The 17,804-nt window shown below is 38.5% G+C and overlaps 1 protein-coding gene across 4 annotated transcripts in view; it reads left to right on the top strand.

The window, feature by feature from the left end:
* TMLHE (trimethyllysine hydroxylase, epsilon) overlaps positions 1-17,804 on the top strand; it is a 98,724-nt gene that overhangs the window by 61,080 nt on the left and 19,840 nt on the right. For 2 of the 4 annotated variants that reach the window (XM_042974712.1, XM_042974709.1), the window contains one exon: positions 6,521-6,757. The exons of the other annotated variants lie outside the window; for them this stretch is intronic. In XM_042974712.1, the coding sequence (XP_042830646.1) occupies positions 6,521-6,757 (237 nt within the window). The remainder of the gene's footprint in view (positions 1-6,520; positions 6,758-17,804) is intronic. 4 annotated transcript variants of the gene reach the window in all.

The following is a 17,804-nucleotide window of genomic DNA, read 5'->3' as shown; positions in this document are numbered from 1 at the left end:
GAACCTCCACACTGCTTTCCAGAGTGGCTGCACCAGTTTGCATTCCCACCAACAGTGCAAGAGGGTTCCCGTTTCTCCACATCCTCGCCAGCATCTATAGTCTCCTGATTTGTTCATTTTGGCCACTCTGACTGGCGTGAGGTGATATCTAAGTGTGGTTTTGATTTGTATTTCCCTGATGAGGAGCGACGTTGAGCATCTTTTCATGTGCCTGTCAGCCATCCGGATGTCTTCTTTAGAGAAGTGTCTATTCATGTTTTCTGCCCATTTCTTCACTGGGTTGTTTTTCGGGTGTGGAGTTTGGTGAGCTCTTTGTAGATTTTGGATACTAGCCCTTTGTCCGATATGTCATTTGCAAATATCTTTTCCCATTCCATTGGTTGCCTTTTAGTTTTGTTGGTTATTTCCTTTGCGGTGCAGAAGCTTTTTATCTTCATAAGGTCCCAGTAATTCATTTTTGCTTTTAATTCTCTTGCCTTTGGGGATGTGTCGAGTAAGAGATTGCTACGGCTGAGGTCAGAGAGGTCTTTTCCTGCTTTCTCCTCTAGGGTTTTGATGGTTTCCTGTCTCACATTCAGGTCCTTTATCCATTTTGAGTTTATTTTTGTGAATGGTGTGAGAAAGTGGTCTAGTTTCAACCTTCTGCATGTTGCTGTCCAGTTCTCCCAGCAGAATTTGTTAAAGAGACTGTCTTTTTTCCATTGGATGTTCTTTCCTGCTTTGTCAAAGATGAGTTGGCCATACGTTTGTGGGTCTAGCTCTGGGGTTTCTATTCTATTCCATTGGTCTATGTGTCTGTTTTTGTGCCAATACCATGCTGTCTTGATGATTACAGCTTTGTAGTAGAGGCTAAAGTCTGAGATTGTGATGCCTCCTGCTTTGGTCTTCTTCAAAATTACTTTGGCTATTCGGGGCCTTTTGTGGTTCCATATGAATTTTAGGATGGCTTGTTCTAGTTTCGAGAAGAATGCTGGTGCAATTTTGATTGGGATTGCATTGAATGTGTAGATAGCTTTGGGTAGTACTGACATTTTGACAATATTTATTCTTCCAATCCATGAGCAGGGAATGTCTTTCCATTTCTTTATATCTTCTTCAATTACCTTCATAAGCTTTCTATAGTTTTCAGCATACAGATCTTTTACATCTTTGGTTAGATTTATTCCTAGGTATTTTATGCTTCTTGGTGCAATTGTGAATGGGATCAGTTTCTTTATTTGTCTTTCTGTTGCTTCATTGTTAGTGTATAAGAATGCAACCGATTTCTGTACATTGATTTTGTATCCTGCAACTTTGCTGAATTCATGTATCAGTTCTAGCAGACTTTTGGTGGAGTCTATCGGATTTTCCATGTATAATATCATGTCATCTGCAAAAAGCGAAAGCTTGACTTCATCTTTACCAGTTTGGATGCCTTTGATTTCCTTTTGTTGTCTGATTGCTGATGCTAGAACTTCTAACACTATGTTAAACAACAGCGATGAGAGTGGGCATCCCTGTTGTGTTCCTGATCTCAGGGAAAAAGCTCTCAGTTGTTCCCCATTGAGGATGATGTTAGCTGTGGGCTTTTCATAAATGGCTTTTATGATCTTTAAGTATGTTCCTTCTATCCCGACTTTCTCGAGGGTTTTTATTAAGAAAGGTTACTGAATTTTGTCAAAGACCTTTTCTGCTTCGATTGACAGGATCATATGGTTCTTTTCTTTCTTTCATTAATGTGATGTATCACATTGATTGATTTGCGAATGTTGAACCAGCCCTGCATCCCAGGAATGAATCCCACTTGATCATGGTGAATAATTCTTTGTATATGCTGTTGAATTCGATTTGCTAGTATCTTATTGAGAATTTTTGCATCCATATTCATCAGGGATATTGGCCTGTAGTTCTCGTTTTACTGGGTCTCTGTCTGGTTTAGGAATCAAGTAATACTGGTTTCATAGAATGAGTCTGGAAGTTTTCCTTCCCTTTCTATTTCTTGGAATAGCTTGAGAAGGATAGGTATTATCTCTGCTTTAAACGTCTGGTAGAACTCCGCTGGGAAGCCATCTGGTCCTGGACTCTTATTTGTTGGGAGATTTTTGATGACTGATTCAATTTCTTCGCAGGTTATGGGTCCGTTCAAGCTTTCTATTTCCTCCTGATTGAGTTTTGGAAGTATGTGGTGCTTAGGAATTTGTCCATTTCTTCCAGGTTGTCCAGTTTGTTGGCATATAATTTTTCATAGTATTCCCGGATAATTGCTTGTATTTCTGAGGAATTGGTTGTAATAATTCCATTTTAATTCATGATTTTATCTGTTTGGGTCTTCTCCCTTTTGTTTTTGAGAAGCCTGGCTAGAGGTTTGTCAATTTTGTTTATTTTTTCAAAAAACCAACTCTTGGTTTCGTTGATCTGCTCTACAGTTTTTTTAGATTCTATATTGTTTATTTCTGCTCTGATCTTTATTATTTCTCTTCTTCTGCTGGGTTTGGGGTGTCTTTGCTGTTCTGCTTCTATTTCCTTTAGGTGTGCTGTTAGATTTTGTATTTGGGATTTTTCTTGTTTCTTGAGATAGGCCTGGATTGCAATGTATTTTCCTCTCAGGACTGCCTTCGCTGCGTCCCAAAGCGTTTGGATTGTTGTATTTTCATTTTCATTTGTTTCCATATAGTTTTTAATTTCTTCTCTAATTGCCTGGTTGACCACTCATTCTTTAGTAGGGTGTTCTTTAACCTCCATGCTTTTGGAGGTTTTCCAGACTTTTTCCTGTGGTTGATTTCAAGCTTCATAGCATTGTGGTTTGAAAGTATGCATGGTATGATTTCAATTTTTGTATACTTATGAAGGGCTGTTTTGTGACCCAGTATGTGATCTATCTTGGAGAATGTTCCATGTGCACTCGAGAAGAAAGTATATTCTGTTGCTTTGGGATGCAGAGTTCTAAATATATCTGTCAAGTCCATCTGATCCAATGTGTCATTCAGGGCCCTTGTTTCTTTATTGACTGTGTGTCTAGATGATCTATCCATGTCTGTAAGTGGAGTGTTAAAATCCCCTGCAATTACCACATTCTTATCAATAAAGTTACTTATGTTTATGAGTAATTGTTTTATATATTTGGGGGCTCCGGTATTTGGCACATAGACATTTATAATTGTTAGCTCTTCCTGGTGGATAGACCCTGTAATTATTATATAATGCCCTTCTTCATCTCTTGTTACAGCCTTTAATTTAAAGTCTAGTTTGTCTGATAGAAGTATGGCTACTCCAGCTTTCTTTTGGCTTCCAGTAGCATGATAAATAGTTCTCCATCCCCTCACTCTCAATCTAAAGGTGTCCTCAGATCTAAAATGAGTCTCTTGTAGACAGCAAATAGATGGGTCTTGTTTTTTTATCCATTCTGATACCCTATGTCTTTTGGTTGGCGCATTTAATCCATTTACATTCAGTGTTATTATAGAAAGATACGGGTTTAGAGTCATTGTGATGTCTGTATGATTTATGCTTGTAGTGATGTCTCTGGTACTTTGTCTCACAGGATCCCCCTTAGGATCTCTTGTAGGGCTGGTTTAGTGGTGCAAATTCCTTCAGTTTTTGTTTGTTTGGGAAGACCTTTATCCTTCTATTCTAAATGACAGACTTGCTGGATAAAGGATTCTCGGCTGCGTATTTTTCCTGTTCAGCACATTAACGATCTCGTGCCAATCCTTTCTGGCCTGCCAGGTTTCAAAAGAGAGATCAGTCACGAGTCTTATAGGTCTCCCTTTATATGTGAGGGCACGTTTATCCCTTGCTGCTTTCAGAATTTTCTCTTTATCCTTGTATTTTGCCAGTTTCACTATGATATGTCGTGCAGAAGATCGATTCAAGTTACGTCTGAAGGGAGTTCTCTGTGCCTCTTGGATTTCAATGCCTTTTTCCTTCCCCAGTTCAGGGACGTTCTCAGCTATAATTTCTTCAAGTACCCCTTCAGCACCTTTCCCTCTCTCTTCCTCCTCTGGGATACCAATTATGCGTATATTATTTCTTTTTAGTGTATCGCTTAGTTCTCTAATTTTCCCCTCATACTCCTGGATTTTTTTATCTCTCTTTCTCTCAGCTTCCTCTTTTTCCATAACTTTATCTTCTAGTTCACCTATTCTCTCCTCTGCCTCTTCAATCCGAGCCGTCGTGCTTTCCATTTTGTTTTGCATTTCGTTTAAAGCGTTTTTCAGCTCCTCCTGACTGCTCCTTAGTCCCTTGATCTCTGTAGCAAGAGATTCTCTGCTGTCCTGTATACTGTTTTCAAGCCCAGCGATTAATTTTATGACTGTTATTCTAAATTCACTTTCTGTTATATTATTTAAATCCTTTTTGATCAGTTCATTAGCTGTTGTTATTTCCTGGAGATTCTTCTGAGGGGAATTCTTCCGTTTGGTCATTTTGGATAGTCCCTGGAGTGGTGGGGGCCTGCAGGGCACTTCCCCCGTGCTGTGGTGTATAACTGGAGTTGGTGGGCGGGGCCGCAGTCCGCCCTGATGTCTGCCCCCAGCCCACCGCTGGGGCCACAGTCAGACTGGTGTGTGCCTTCTCTTCTCCTCTCCTAGGGGCGGGATTCACTGTGGGGTGGCGTGGCCCGTCTGGGCTACTTGCACACTGCCAGGCTTGTGGTGCTGGGGATCTGGCGTATTAGCTGGCGTGGGTAGGCAAGGTGCACGGGGGCAGGAGGGGCAGGCTTCGCTCGCTTCTCCTTAGGTGATCCGCTTCGGGAGGGGCCCAGTGGCAGCGGGAGGGAGTCAGACTGACTCCCGCTGCCGGAGGTTTGGCTCCGCAGAAGCACAGAGCTGGGTGTTTGCGCGGAGCGAGCAAGTTCCCTGGCAGGAACTGGTTCTCTTTGGGATTTTGGCTGGGGGGTGGGCGGGGGAGATGGCGCTGGCGAGCGCCTTTGTTCCCCGCCAAGCTGAGCTCTGCCGTCCGGGGGCTCAGCAGCTCTCCCTCCCTCTGTCCTCCAGCCTTCCCGCTTTCCGAGCAGAGCTGGAGGTCACTTCTGACCTCCCAGACGCTAAGTCGCGCTTGCTGTCGGAACACAGTCCGTCCGGCCCCTCCGCTTTTGCAGCCAGACTCGGGGGCTCCGCTTGGCCGGCGAGCCGCGCCTCCGCCCCGGCTCCCTCCCGCCAGTCCGTGGAGCGCGCCCCGCCTCGCCGCCCTTCCTCCCCTCTTCCGTGGGCCTCTCGTCTGCGCCTGGCTCCGGAGACTCCCTTCTGCTAATCCTCTGGCGGTTTTCTGGGTTAGTTAGGCAGGTGTAGGTGGAATCTAAGTGATCGGCAGGACGCGCGGTGAGCCCAGCATCCTCTTACGCCGCCATCTTCTTCTCCTGACCCGATTTTATTCCTTCTATCTGCATTCATATTTATTACTTACTTTACTTTGTTATTTACTTTTATGTTTATTATTTTACTAAATTTTTATTAATTTTATCTTCCCCTTGTTAATTTGGGAATTCTAGTTGAGCTTTCTAGCCCATTAAGTCACCTTTCCTTTCCCTGTTAACATTTTCAGCCACAAATGACTCAACTATTTCAACATGGCCCCTAAACTGAACTTCAACCCCTCACACTCCCTCATTATAATCCAACTACAATTCTCCATCTTTGCATATGACAAGTTAACTCAAGTGAAAAACCTGAAGTCACTCTAGATTTTTGCTTGTTCTTTGTCCACCACATTTAATTAATCATCAAATCTACTACTATAGTATCTCTTTGGTGTGTCTTTTCTACACCTTTCTTAAGCTCAAGCCCTCAGTATTTTTGTCTATTTCAGTCATCAAGTTGTTCTCTACATTTTTTGTCATCTTGCTTCCCACAAGTCCATCTCCCATACTATCATCCTAATCAAGTCTTAAAAATGTTAATGTGACCATAGAGCTTCCCAGTTTAAAAGCCTTTTGTGATTCTCTGTTCTATGCTGATATACACTTCTTGCTCTCTTCCTTGAATATACCTTGTAAAAAATGTCCTTTCTTTGTGGCCCCTCTATATCTTTTATATAACTGTATTACAGTTCCTATCATAATCTTATTGATATTTCTATGCTTCATCTTTTCCTACTAAACTACAGGCTTCTTTATTTTTTATTTTTTAAATTTTTTTAATGTTTATTTTTTGAGATAAAAAACTTTTTAATGTTTATTTTTGAGATTTTTAAAAAATTCTTTTAATGTTTATTTTTGAGTTTTTATAATTTTTAATGTTTATTTTTGATATATATTTTTTTAATTTCGGGCTTCTTTAAAACAGAGACTATATCTTATTCATGTCTGTATTTCCAGGGTCTGTCACATATAGGCTTTAATTCATATTGAATATGTTTAGAAGAAACCTGTAATAGTATTAGTATTTCAAAGCACAAAAAAGTACAACTGGCTATATGGAAAGATAGTTAGGAAATGAAAATGACACAAGTAGATTCGGTAATTATTTCATATATAATTTTCTAAAATTTTGATATGTTCTCTTTTCTCCACTGAACAGAAGACTTTAATTTTTTCCCTTTTCAGCATTCAAGTGTTTCACTGTCTTAAGCATGAAGGAACAGGTGGCAGGACACTGCTGGTAGATGGATTCTATGCAGCAGATCAGGTACTTCAAAAGGCACCTGAGGAATTTGAGCTCCTCACCAAAGTGCCACTGAGGCATGAATATATTGAAAATGTTGGCGAATGTCACAACCACATGATTGGGGTTGGGCCAGTCTTAAATACCTACCCATGGAATAAAGAGCTGTATTTGATCAGGTGAGCACCAAAGAACTATCCCCCACTGTAATGTACTTACCCATTATTAGCCTTCAAATGTGATGAAAATCCCTAAAATCCTTATACTGACCACATTTTAATCTTGCTGTTTTAAGTCTCTTTATTAACAATTTCTGTTATTATACTTCCCATGGAATAATAAATAGGCCAACAGGTAAAGAATACTAGATTTTAAAATGAAAACATTATTAAAATCAAAAAAGTGATTAAATTGTGCTCAGTGACCAAACAGCTAGAGTACCCAAAGGCATCATGACCACACTTGTCTGTAGCCCACATTTATGCAAATCCCCTGACCTGTATATCCAACAGTCTACTAGATAGTGCCACTTAGGTATCTTATAGCATCATAAAGCACATCATATTCAAAATTGAACCCATAATCTCCACTCATTTCAGTCTGCTCCTCCACACCCAGTTGTAAATATAAAAATAAACTGTTTCTCCTGCCTTTGCCCCTGGATTTTAATAGGAACTGCATAAATACTAATTCACTGCCATCGGATAACCTCCTCTAGAAAACTCTCTCTTAGTCATCTCTTGTATCCCCGTTGCTTAGAACAGTGAGCAGGTAATCAGTATTTTTTCCAACATTTGACGAGAAACATTTTTAAACATATAGAAAAGTTGTAAGCATTTACAGTAAAACCCATAGACCCACCACCTAGATTCTACCAGGAGGGTATTGCTATATGCTTGTTTTCTTATCTGTCTGCCTATCTGCCTGCCTATCTGTCTATCTATTAATCTCATTTTTGATGCATCTCAAAGTACATTGCAGATATGACTACATGTCCCCCTAAATGCTTCAGCATTTATATCTTTAAGTAAAGTTCAATATTTGTTTACAAATTTTTAATTTTGAAATAAAACTTACATAAAATTATGTTTTAAAATATCAAATATACACTTGCTGAATTTGGACAAATGCATATACCTATGTAAACCAAACACCTATCAAGATATAGAATGTTCCTGTCACTGCAGAAAGTCCCTTATACTCTTTCCTAGTCCAACCCTGCACAGCCACCCCAGAGGAGATCATGGTTTTGATTTTTGCCACCATTGATTAGTTTGGCCTGTTCTAGAAATTCATACCATAGAATAAATGCTTTTATTAACAAACACCTGGGCTGTTTCTAATTTGGGGTTATTATGAATAAAACTGCCATGAGCATTCATAGAAAAGTATTTTTGTAGATCTGTGTCTTCATTCCACTCAGGTCAATAGCTACAAGTGGAATACTGCGTCATAGAGTAGGTGAGTGTTTAGTTTCATAAGTAACTGCCAAAACTTTTACTAAAGTAGTTGTTTGATTTTATATTGTCATCAGCAGTGTATGAGGATTGTAGCTGCTCCACATCCTTGCCACTACTTGCTGTTGTCAGTCTCATTAGTTTTAGCCATTACGGTGGTTATCTCTTTGGGATTTAATTTGCATTTTTTTGATGACTGATGATGTTGAGCATCTTTCCATGTGCTTATTGGCCATTTATATATCTTCTGAAATATCTGGTTAAATCTTTTGCCCATTTTTTCATTGAGTTGTCTTTTCATTATTGAGCTGTAGGAGTTCTTTATATATGCTGGTCACTATTTCTTACTGAATATATGTTTTAGGAATATTATTTTCTATGCTGTAACTTACCTATTTATTTTTTAACAGTGTCTTTTAATGGGGAGAGAATTTTAATTTTAATAACATATAATTGATTATTTTTTTCTTTAACAGTCATTGTTTCTATGACCTGCATAAGAAATCTTTAACTACCCCTATGACATGATGACATTCTCCTATGCTTTCTAAAAGTACTATAGTTTTATTTTTACATTTAAATCTGTGATCTATCTCAAATTAATTTTTTCTGTGCGGTGAGGTATAGGTAGAAGTTCATAGTTTTTACATATAGGTATCCAGGTGTTGTAGCCTCATTGAATTGCCTTTGCAACTCTGTCAAAAATCAAATGGCCATGTAAATGGGGGTTTGTCTCTAGGACCTCTATTTGATTCCATTATGTATTGGTGGATCCTTATGACAGTTCCACACTGTCTCAGCTAGTGCAAGTTTATACTAATTTTTTTCTTTATTTTTTTTTAAATTTACATCCAAGTTAGCTAGCATATAGTGCAACAATGATTTCAGGAGTAGATCCCTTAACGCCCCTTACCCATTTAGTCCATCCACCCTCCCAGAACCTTTCCAGTAACCCTCTGGTTTTTTTTTCCATATTTAAGAGTCTCTTATGTTTTGTCCCCTTCCCTGTTTTTATATTATTTTTGCTTCCCTTCCCTTATGTTCATCTGTTTTATATCTTAAAGTCCTCATATGAGTGAAGTTATATATTTGTCTTTCTCTGACTGTCTCATTTCGCTTAGCATACTACCCTCTAGTTCCATCCACATAGTTGCAAATGGCAAGATTTTATTCTTTTTGATTGTCGAATAATACTCCATTGTGTGTGTGTGTGTGTGTGTGTGTGTGTGTATGTATATATATACATACACACACACACACATACCACATCTTCTTTATCCATTCATCCATCATTGAACATTTGGGCTCCTTCCATACTTTGGCTATTGTTGATAGTGCTGCTATAAACATCAGAGTGCATGTGCCCCTTCAAAACAGCATACCTGAATCCCTTGGATAAATATCTAGTAATGCAATTGCTGTGTCATAAGGTAGTTCTATTTTTAATTTTTTTGAGGAACCTCCATACTGTTTTCCAGAGTGGCTGCACCAGTTTGCATTCCCACCAGCAGTGCAAAAGAGATCCTCTTTCTCCCCATCCTCGCCAACATCTGTTGTTGCCTGAGTTGTTAATGTCAGCCATTCTGACAGGTGTGAGGTAGTATCTCATTGTAGTTTTGATTTGTATTTCCCTGATGATGAGTGATGTTGAGCAGTTTTTCACATGTCGGTTGGCCATCTGGATGTCTTCTTTGGAGAAGTGTCTATTCATATCTTTTGCCCATTTCTTCACTGTATTATTTGTTTTTTGGGTGTTGAGTTTGATAAGTTCTTTATAGATTTTGGAAACTAACCCTTTGCCTGATATGTCATTTGCAAATATCTTCTCCCATTCCGTTGGTTGCCTTTTAGTTTTGCTGATTGTTTCCTTCACTGTGCAGAAGCTTTTTATTTTGATGAGGTCCCAGTACTTCATTTTAAGTTTACAGTAATTCTTGAAGTCAGATAATATGTTTGTTAACTTTGTTCTTTTTTAACATTATTGTGGATATTCTAGATCAGGGGTCTACAGATTTTTTTTGTAAAGGGCTAGATAGTAAATATTTTAGGCTTGTGACATATATGGTCTTTATTGCAACTACTCAATACTGTTGTGGATGTACAACAGCAGCCATAAACAACATATAAATGAATGAGTGTGACTGTTCTAATAAATATTATTTACAAAAGTGGTCAGTGGTCTGGATTTGGCCCACAGACCATAGTTTACCAAGCCTCGTTCTAGATTCTTTATATTTCCATACAGATTTTTAAATCAGCCTGTCAATTTCTAGGAAAAAGCCTGTTAGGGTTATGATTGGGATTGCTTTGAATCTATAGATCATTTTGGCGATAACTAACAAACTAACAGTTTTGAGTCTCCCAATCCATGAACCTGATTTATCTATTTATTTAGGTCTTCTTTAATTTCTCTTAGCAGTGTTGTGTAGTATTGAATATACAGATCTTGTATTTCTTCTGTTAATTTTATTCCTAAGTATTTTTATATTTTGATGGTATTATAAAATAAAATTTTAATATTATTTTCAAATTATCTGCTGCATTATATTAAAAATTGATTTCTTTTTAAATTAGCCTTTTATTCTATATCCTTGCTAAAGTAATTCATTAGTTCTAAGTTTGTGTTTTTTGGGGTTTCTTAAAATTTTTCTATATACAAAATCATGTTGTAGGGATAGTTTTATTTCTTCCTTTGCAATTTATATGCTTATTCATTTGTTTTTCTTACCTTATTACACTGGCTAGCACCTCCAGCACTATGTTAAATAAGGGTGGCAAGAGCAGACATCCTTAGGATGAAAGTGTTCAGTGTTTTGCCCGGTATGATATTAGCTATAAGAGTGTTGGTGATGTCTAGGGGCACTTGGGTGGTTCAGTCGGTTAGGCGTCCAGCTTCAGCTTGGGTCATGATCTCACGGTCCATGGGTTCAAGCCCCATGTCGGGTTCTGTGCTGACAGCTCAGGGCCTGGAGCCTGCTTCAGATTCTGTGTCTCCCTCTCTCTCACTCTGCCCTTTTCCTGCTCACACTGTCTCTCTCACTCTCAAAAATAAATAAATGTTTAAAAAAAATTTTTTAAGTGCTGGTGATGTCTTTTATATTCTGGATGAATTTCACTTCCAAGTTTCCTGAGATTTTTTTACATCATAAATGGGTATTAAATTTTAATAAATCCTTTATATTCATGTCAGTCATCAATGAAAATAACTATGTGATTTTTCTTCTTTATTCTGTTAATATTGTAAGTTATATTAATTTCAAATGTTAAACCAGCCTTATAGTCCAAGGATAAACTATGCTTGGTCACAATTTATTACTATACACACACAGCGTGTATGTGTGTGTGTGCATGTCTGCGTGTGTATATTTAATACTATGGGTTCAATCAAGAAATAAATACCACACATTAGTTTATTTTTGTTGTTTTTTTTCTATTTTAATTAATGAGCAGTTAATATACAATATTAATTTCAGGTGTACAATATAGTGATTCAACAATTTTATACATTACTAAGTGCTCATCATGACAAGTATACTCCTTAATCCCCATCACCTATTTCTCCCATCCCCACCCACCCACCTCCCCTCTGGTAACCATCAGTTTGTTCTCTATAGTTAAGAATCTGTTTCATGGTTTGTCTGTCTCTCTTCTTTTTTCCCTCTGCTTGTTTTGTGTCTTAAATTCCAATATGAGTGAAATCATATGCAATTTTTCTTTCTCTGACCAGTTCACGTAGCATTATACTCTCTAGCTCCATCCATGTTGTTGCAAATCGTAAGATTCATTCTTATATATGGCTGAATAATATTCCATATATATATATATATATATATATATATATACACGTATATATATATGTACATACACACACACACACACACACACCACATCTTCTCTATCCATTCATCAATTGATGGACACTTGAGCTGCTTCCATAATTTGGCTAGGCATGCGTGTATCTCTTCCTTGCATAAGTTCCTTATATATTTTTGGATACTAACCCTTTATCAGATATGTCATTTGCAAATATCTTCTCTGATTCCCTAAGTGGCCTTTTAGCTTTGTTGATTGTTTCTTCACTGTACAAAAGCTTTTATTTTGATGTAGTCCCAATAGTTTACTTTTCTTGTTGTTTCCCCTGCCTCAGGAGACATATCTGGAAAAATGTTGCTAAAGAACTTATAAAATGCAACACCCAAAAAACAAATAATCCAGGTAAAAATTGGAAAGAAAAAAGTGGGCAGAAGACATGAGTAGACATTTTTCCAAGGAAAACATACAGATGACCAACAGACACATGAAAAGATGCTCAACATCACTTGTCATCAGGGAAATACAAATCAAAACTACAATGAGATATCTCGTCACGTCTGTCAGTATGGCTAAAATTAACAACACAGGAAGCAACAGAAGATGTTGGTGAGATACAGAGAAAGACAGATACCATATGGTTTCACTCTTATGTGGATCCTGAGAAACTTAACAGAAACCCATGGGGGAGGGGAAGGAAAAAAAAAAAAAGAGGTTAGAGTGGGAGAGAGCCAAAGCATAAGAGACTGTTAAAAACCGAGAACAAACTGAGGGTTGATGGGGAGTGGGAGGGAGGGGAGGGTGGGTGATGGATATTGAGGAGGGCACCTTTTGGGATGAGCACTGGGTGTTGTATGGAAACCAATTTGACAATAAATTTCATATATTGAAAAAAAAAAAGAAGATGTTGGTGAGGATGCAGATGCAGAGAAAGGGAAACCCTCATGCACTGTTGGTGGGAATGCAAAGTGGTGCAGACACTCTGGAAAGCAGTAGAGAGGTTCCTCAAAAAAAGAAATAGAATCATCCTGTGATTTAGCAATTGCATGACTAGGTATTTACCCAAAGAATACAACAATACTAACTCGAAGGGACACATACACCCAGATGTTTATAGCAGCATTGTTTACAATAGCTAAATTATGGAAAGAGCCCAAATGTTCATCTATTGACTGATGAATGGATAAAGAAGACAGAATATTACTCAGCCATAAGAAATAATGAAATCTTGCCATTTGCAGTGATGTGGATGGAGTTAAGAGTATTATGCTAAGTGAAACAAGTCAGGAAAGACAAATAGCATATGATTTCACTCATATGTGATTTAAAGAAACAAAACAAACAATCACAGCAGGGAAAAAGAGAGAGGAAAACCAAGAAACAGACTCTTAACTGTAGAGAACACACTGATGGATACCAGATAATAGGTTGGTGGAGAGATGGGTTAAATAGTTGATGGGGATTAAGGAGGGCACTTGTGATGAGAACCAGGTATTGTGTGGAATTGAATCACTAAATTGTACACCCAAAACTGATATTATACTGTATGTTAACTAACTGGAATTTAAATAAAAACTAAAAAAAATAGGAAAAAATGTTGGGGGGAGTTAAGATGGCAGAGGTGTTGGGAGACCCTAGGCTTACCCTTTCCCTCAAATACAGCTGATAAATATCAAATCATTTTGAACACTGAAGAAATAAATCTAAGGACTGAGATTAAAAATTCGTGGTCTGAGGATCTCCTGGGTTTCACAGGGAGAAGCAGTTACCCTGCTTGGAGCGCATTTGGGAGAGATTGCACAGCCTCTTTAGGGGCAAAAGACCTGGCAGATGCCACTGACCTACCCTGTTCACTAACATAGGAACAAGAACACTGGCTGAGGGCAACAAGCCTTTGTGCTGGCTTTCTGCTACACTTTACCAAAAACTCTGAACTACTGCATGGTTGTGCAACCGGTTTCTGGGACAAGCCAGCACTGGCCACAGCACAGCAAGAACCTCCCCCAGAGGGTCAACATGGGTCCCCGCCATGCAGATCTCTAAAATACGGAGTTTTGTTTTTTTTTTTAACATTTATTTTTGAGACAGAGAGAGACAGAGCATGAATGGGGGAGGGTCAGAGAGAGAGAGGCACAGAATTTGAAACGGGCTCCAGGCTCCCACCTGTCAGCACAGAGCCCCACACAGGGCTGGAACTCACGGACCGCGAGATCATGACCCGAGCCGAAGTCGGCCGCTTAACGACTGAGCCACCCAAGCGCCCCTAAAATACGGAGTTTTGAAACCCAGCTGCGTGCCTGAGATAAAACACAGGAGTGCTGTGCTGCCTGGTAGGCAGACAGCTCAGATGCAGGCAGGGTTAATGCGGAGATCTGGTGGAAGCCAGAGACACAAGAGAGGTGATGTTCTTCTGTGAGGGCCTCCTGAAGAGAGGTGGGTGTGAATTCCCCAATCCAGGGATGAAAATAGGGCGATGCCATTTTCACCCCACCCATCAGCACTGACCTACTTCAATGAGCAAAACAGTGCCACCAAGTGGAGGCCAGAGCCACTTACACCAAGCCCCGCCCCCCTGCAACCTACAGGTACATCCTCACTAGGGCAAATCCATCTAAGAATTAGCGCAGAAGGCCCCACCCCCAGCAGACCAGCACAAACCCTCACAGGCACCAGGTGTACTGATCATAGAGTGCTACAAAGCATCAGTTCTAGGGGTAATACGATCTAGCTTCCTTTGGTTCCCCCTGCCCTTGGGATACAAAAAAAGCAATTAAAATACCTTTTTTTAATCTAGTTTCTTTTAACAAGCATACCAAAGCACATCTATAATCTAGTTTCCTTTTTATATCTTGAAAGTATGATAAGACAGAGGAATTCACCCTAAAAGAAAGAACAGGAAGAAGTAATGGCCATGGATTTAATCAATACAGATATAAGTAAGATGTCTGAACTAGAATATAAAACAATAATTATAAGGATACTAGCTGGACTTGAAAAAAGCATAGAAGGCACTAGAGAATCACTTACTGAAGAGATAAAAGAACCAAAAACTAGTCAGTCCAAAGTTAAAAATGCTATAACCAAGATGCAAACCCAGATGTATGCCAAAACAACAAGTGTGGACAAAGCAGAGGAATGTATGCATGATATAGAAGATAAAATTATGGAAAATAATGAAACTGAAAAGAAGAGGGAATAAAAGGTATTGGGTCACAAATTTAGACTTAGGGAATTCAGCAACTCCTTAAAGTATAATAACATTCATATAATGGGAGTCCCAGAAGATGAAGAGAGAGGAAAAGGAGCAGAAGGATTATTTGAGTAAATTATAGCTGAAAACTTACCTAACCTGGGGAAGGGAACAGAAGACATTGAAATACAAGAAGCACAGAGGACTTCTGTTAAATTCAACAAAAGCCAGCCATCACCAAGACATATCATAGTCAAATTCACAAAATACACAAAAAAGTGTGAAAGCAGCAAGGGGAAAAAAGTCCTTAAACTATGAGGGAAGACAGATCAGGTTCACAGCAGACCTGTCCACAGAAATGTGGCAGGCCAGAAGGGAGTGGCAGGATATATTCAATGTGCTGAATGGGAAAAATATGCAGTCAGGAATACTTTATCCAGGAAGGCTGTCATTCAGAATAGAAGGAAAGATAGTTTCTCAGGAAAACAAAAACTAAAGGAGTTCATGACCACTAGACCAGCCCTACAAGAAATATTATAGGAGCCTCTTTGAGTGGAGAAAAAAGGACCAAAAGCAACAAAGACTAGAAAGGAACAGAGAACATCACCAGAAATACCCAACTTTACAGGTAACACAAAGGCACTAAATTACTATCTTTCAGTAATCACTCTGAGTATAAATAGACTAAATGCTCCAATCAAAAGATATAGGGTGTCAGAAAGGATTGAAAAAGATCCATCTATATGCTGCCTACACGAGACTCATTTTAGACCTAAAGACACCTGCAGATTGAAAATGAAGGGATGGAGAGCCATCTATCTTGCTAATGGATGTCAAAGAAAACCAGAATAGCCATAACTTTTTTCAGAAAGACTATATTTTAAACCAAAGACTGTCACAAGATATGAAGAAGGGCATTACATCATAATTAAGGCATCTATCCTTCAAGAGATCTAACAATTGTAAATATTTATGCCTCAAACTTGAAAGAACCCAAATATATAAATCAATGAATAACAAACATAAAGAAACTCACTGATAATAATACAATACTAGTAGGGGACTTTAACACCCCACTTACATCAATGGACAGATCATCTAAGAAAATCAACAAGGAAACAATGGCTTTGAAAGACATACTCAATCGGATGCACTTAACAGATACATTCAGAACATTTCATCCTAAAGCAGCAGAATACACGTTCTTTTCTAGTGCACATGGAACATTCACTGGAATAGACCACATACTGGGTCACAAATCAGCCCTCAACAAGTACAAAAAAAGACTGAGATCACACCATGCATATTTTAGGACCACAATTGTATGAAACTTGAAGTCAATCACAAGAAAAAAATTGGAAAGATCGCAAATACATGGAGGTTAAAGAACATCCTACTAAAGAATAAATGGGTGATGGGCATTAGGAGGGCACTTGTTGGGATGAGCACTGGGTGTATTATGGAAGTGATGAATCACTGGGTTCTACTCCTGAAACCAATACTGCACTGTATGTTAACTAACTTGAATTTAAATTCAAAAAAGAGAATGAATGGGTTAATCAGGAAATTAAAGAAGAAATTTTAAAAAGTACATGGAAGCAAATGAAAATGAAAACACAACAGTCCAAAACTTTTGGGATGCAGCAAAGGCCATCCTAAGAAGGAAGTATGTTGCAATACAAGCCTACCTTAAGGAGCAAGAAAAATCTCGAATATACAACCTAACTGTATGCCTAAAGCATCCAGAAAAGGAACACCAAATAAAGCCTAAAACCATTAGAAGAAGGTAAATAATAAAGATTGGAGCAAAAATAAATGATATGGAAACAAACAAACAAAAAACAGAACAGATCAACAAAACTAAAAGCTGGTTCTTCAAAAGAATTAATAAAATGGATAAACCCCTAACCAGATTTATCAAAAATAAAAGAGAACAGTTTCAAAAAATAAAATCATGAATGAAAGAGGAGAGATCACAATCAATACCACAGAAATACAAAGAGTTATAAGATAATATTATGAAAAATTATATGCCAACAAACTGGGCTATCTGGAAGAAATGGACAAATTCCTAGAAACATACAAACTACTGAAATTAAAACAGGAAGAAATAGATAATTTGAACAGACCCATAACCAGCAAAGAAACTGAATCACTAATCAAAAATCTCCCAAAAAGCCACCCTGGAAAACAGTGTGGAGGTTCCTCAAAAAATTAAAAATAGATCTACCTTATGACCCAGCAATAGCACTGCTAGGAATTTACCCAAGGGATACAGGAGTGCTGATGCATAGGGGCACTTGTACCCCAATGTTTATAGCAGCACTTTCAACAACAGCCAAATTTTGGAAAGAGCCTAAATGTCCATCAACTGACAAATGTATAAATATGTTGTGGTTTATATATACAATGGAATACTACTTGGCAATGAGAAACAATGAAATCTGGCCATTTGCAGCAAGGTGGATGGAACTGGAGGGTATTATGCTAAGTGAAATAAGTCAGGCAGAGAAAGACAGATACCATATGTTTTCACTCATATGTGGATCCTGAGAAACTTAACAGAGGACCATGGGGGAGGGGAAGGGGGAAAAAGTTATAGAGAGGGAAGGAGGCACACCATAAGAGACTCTTAAATACTGAGAACAAACTGAGGGTTGATGGGGGTGGGGGAGAGGGGAAAGTGGGTGATGGGCATTGAGGGGGGCGCCTGTTGGGATGAGCACTGGGTGTTTTATGGTAACCAATTTGACAATAAATTTTACATAT

The sequence above is a fragment of the Panthera tigris genome, chromosome X (genome assembly GCF_018350195.1).
Source record: "Panthera tigris isolate Pti1 chromosome X, P.tigris_Pti1_mat1.1, whole genome shotgun sequence".
In the NCBI taxonomy this organism is placed as follows: domain Eukaryota; kingdom Metazoa; phylum Chordata; class Mammalia; order Carnivora; family Felidae; genus Panthera; species Panthera tigris.
This window is presented reverse-complemented; position numbering and strand designations above follow the sequence as displayed.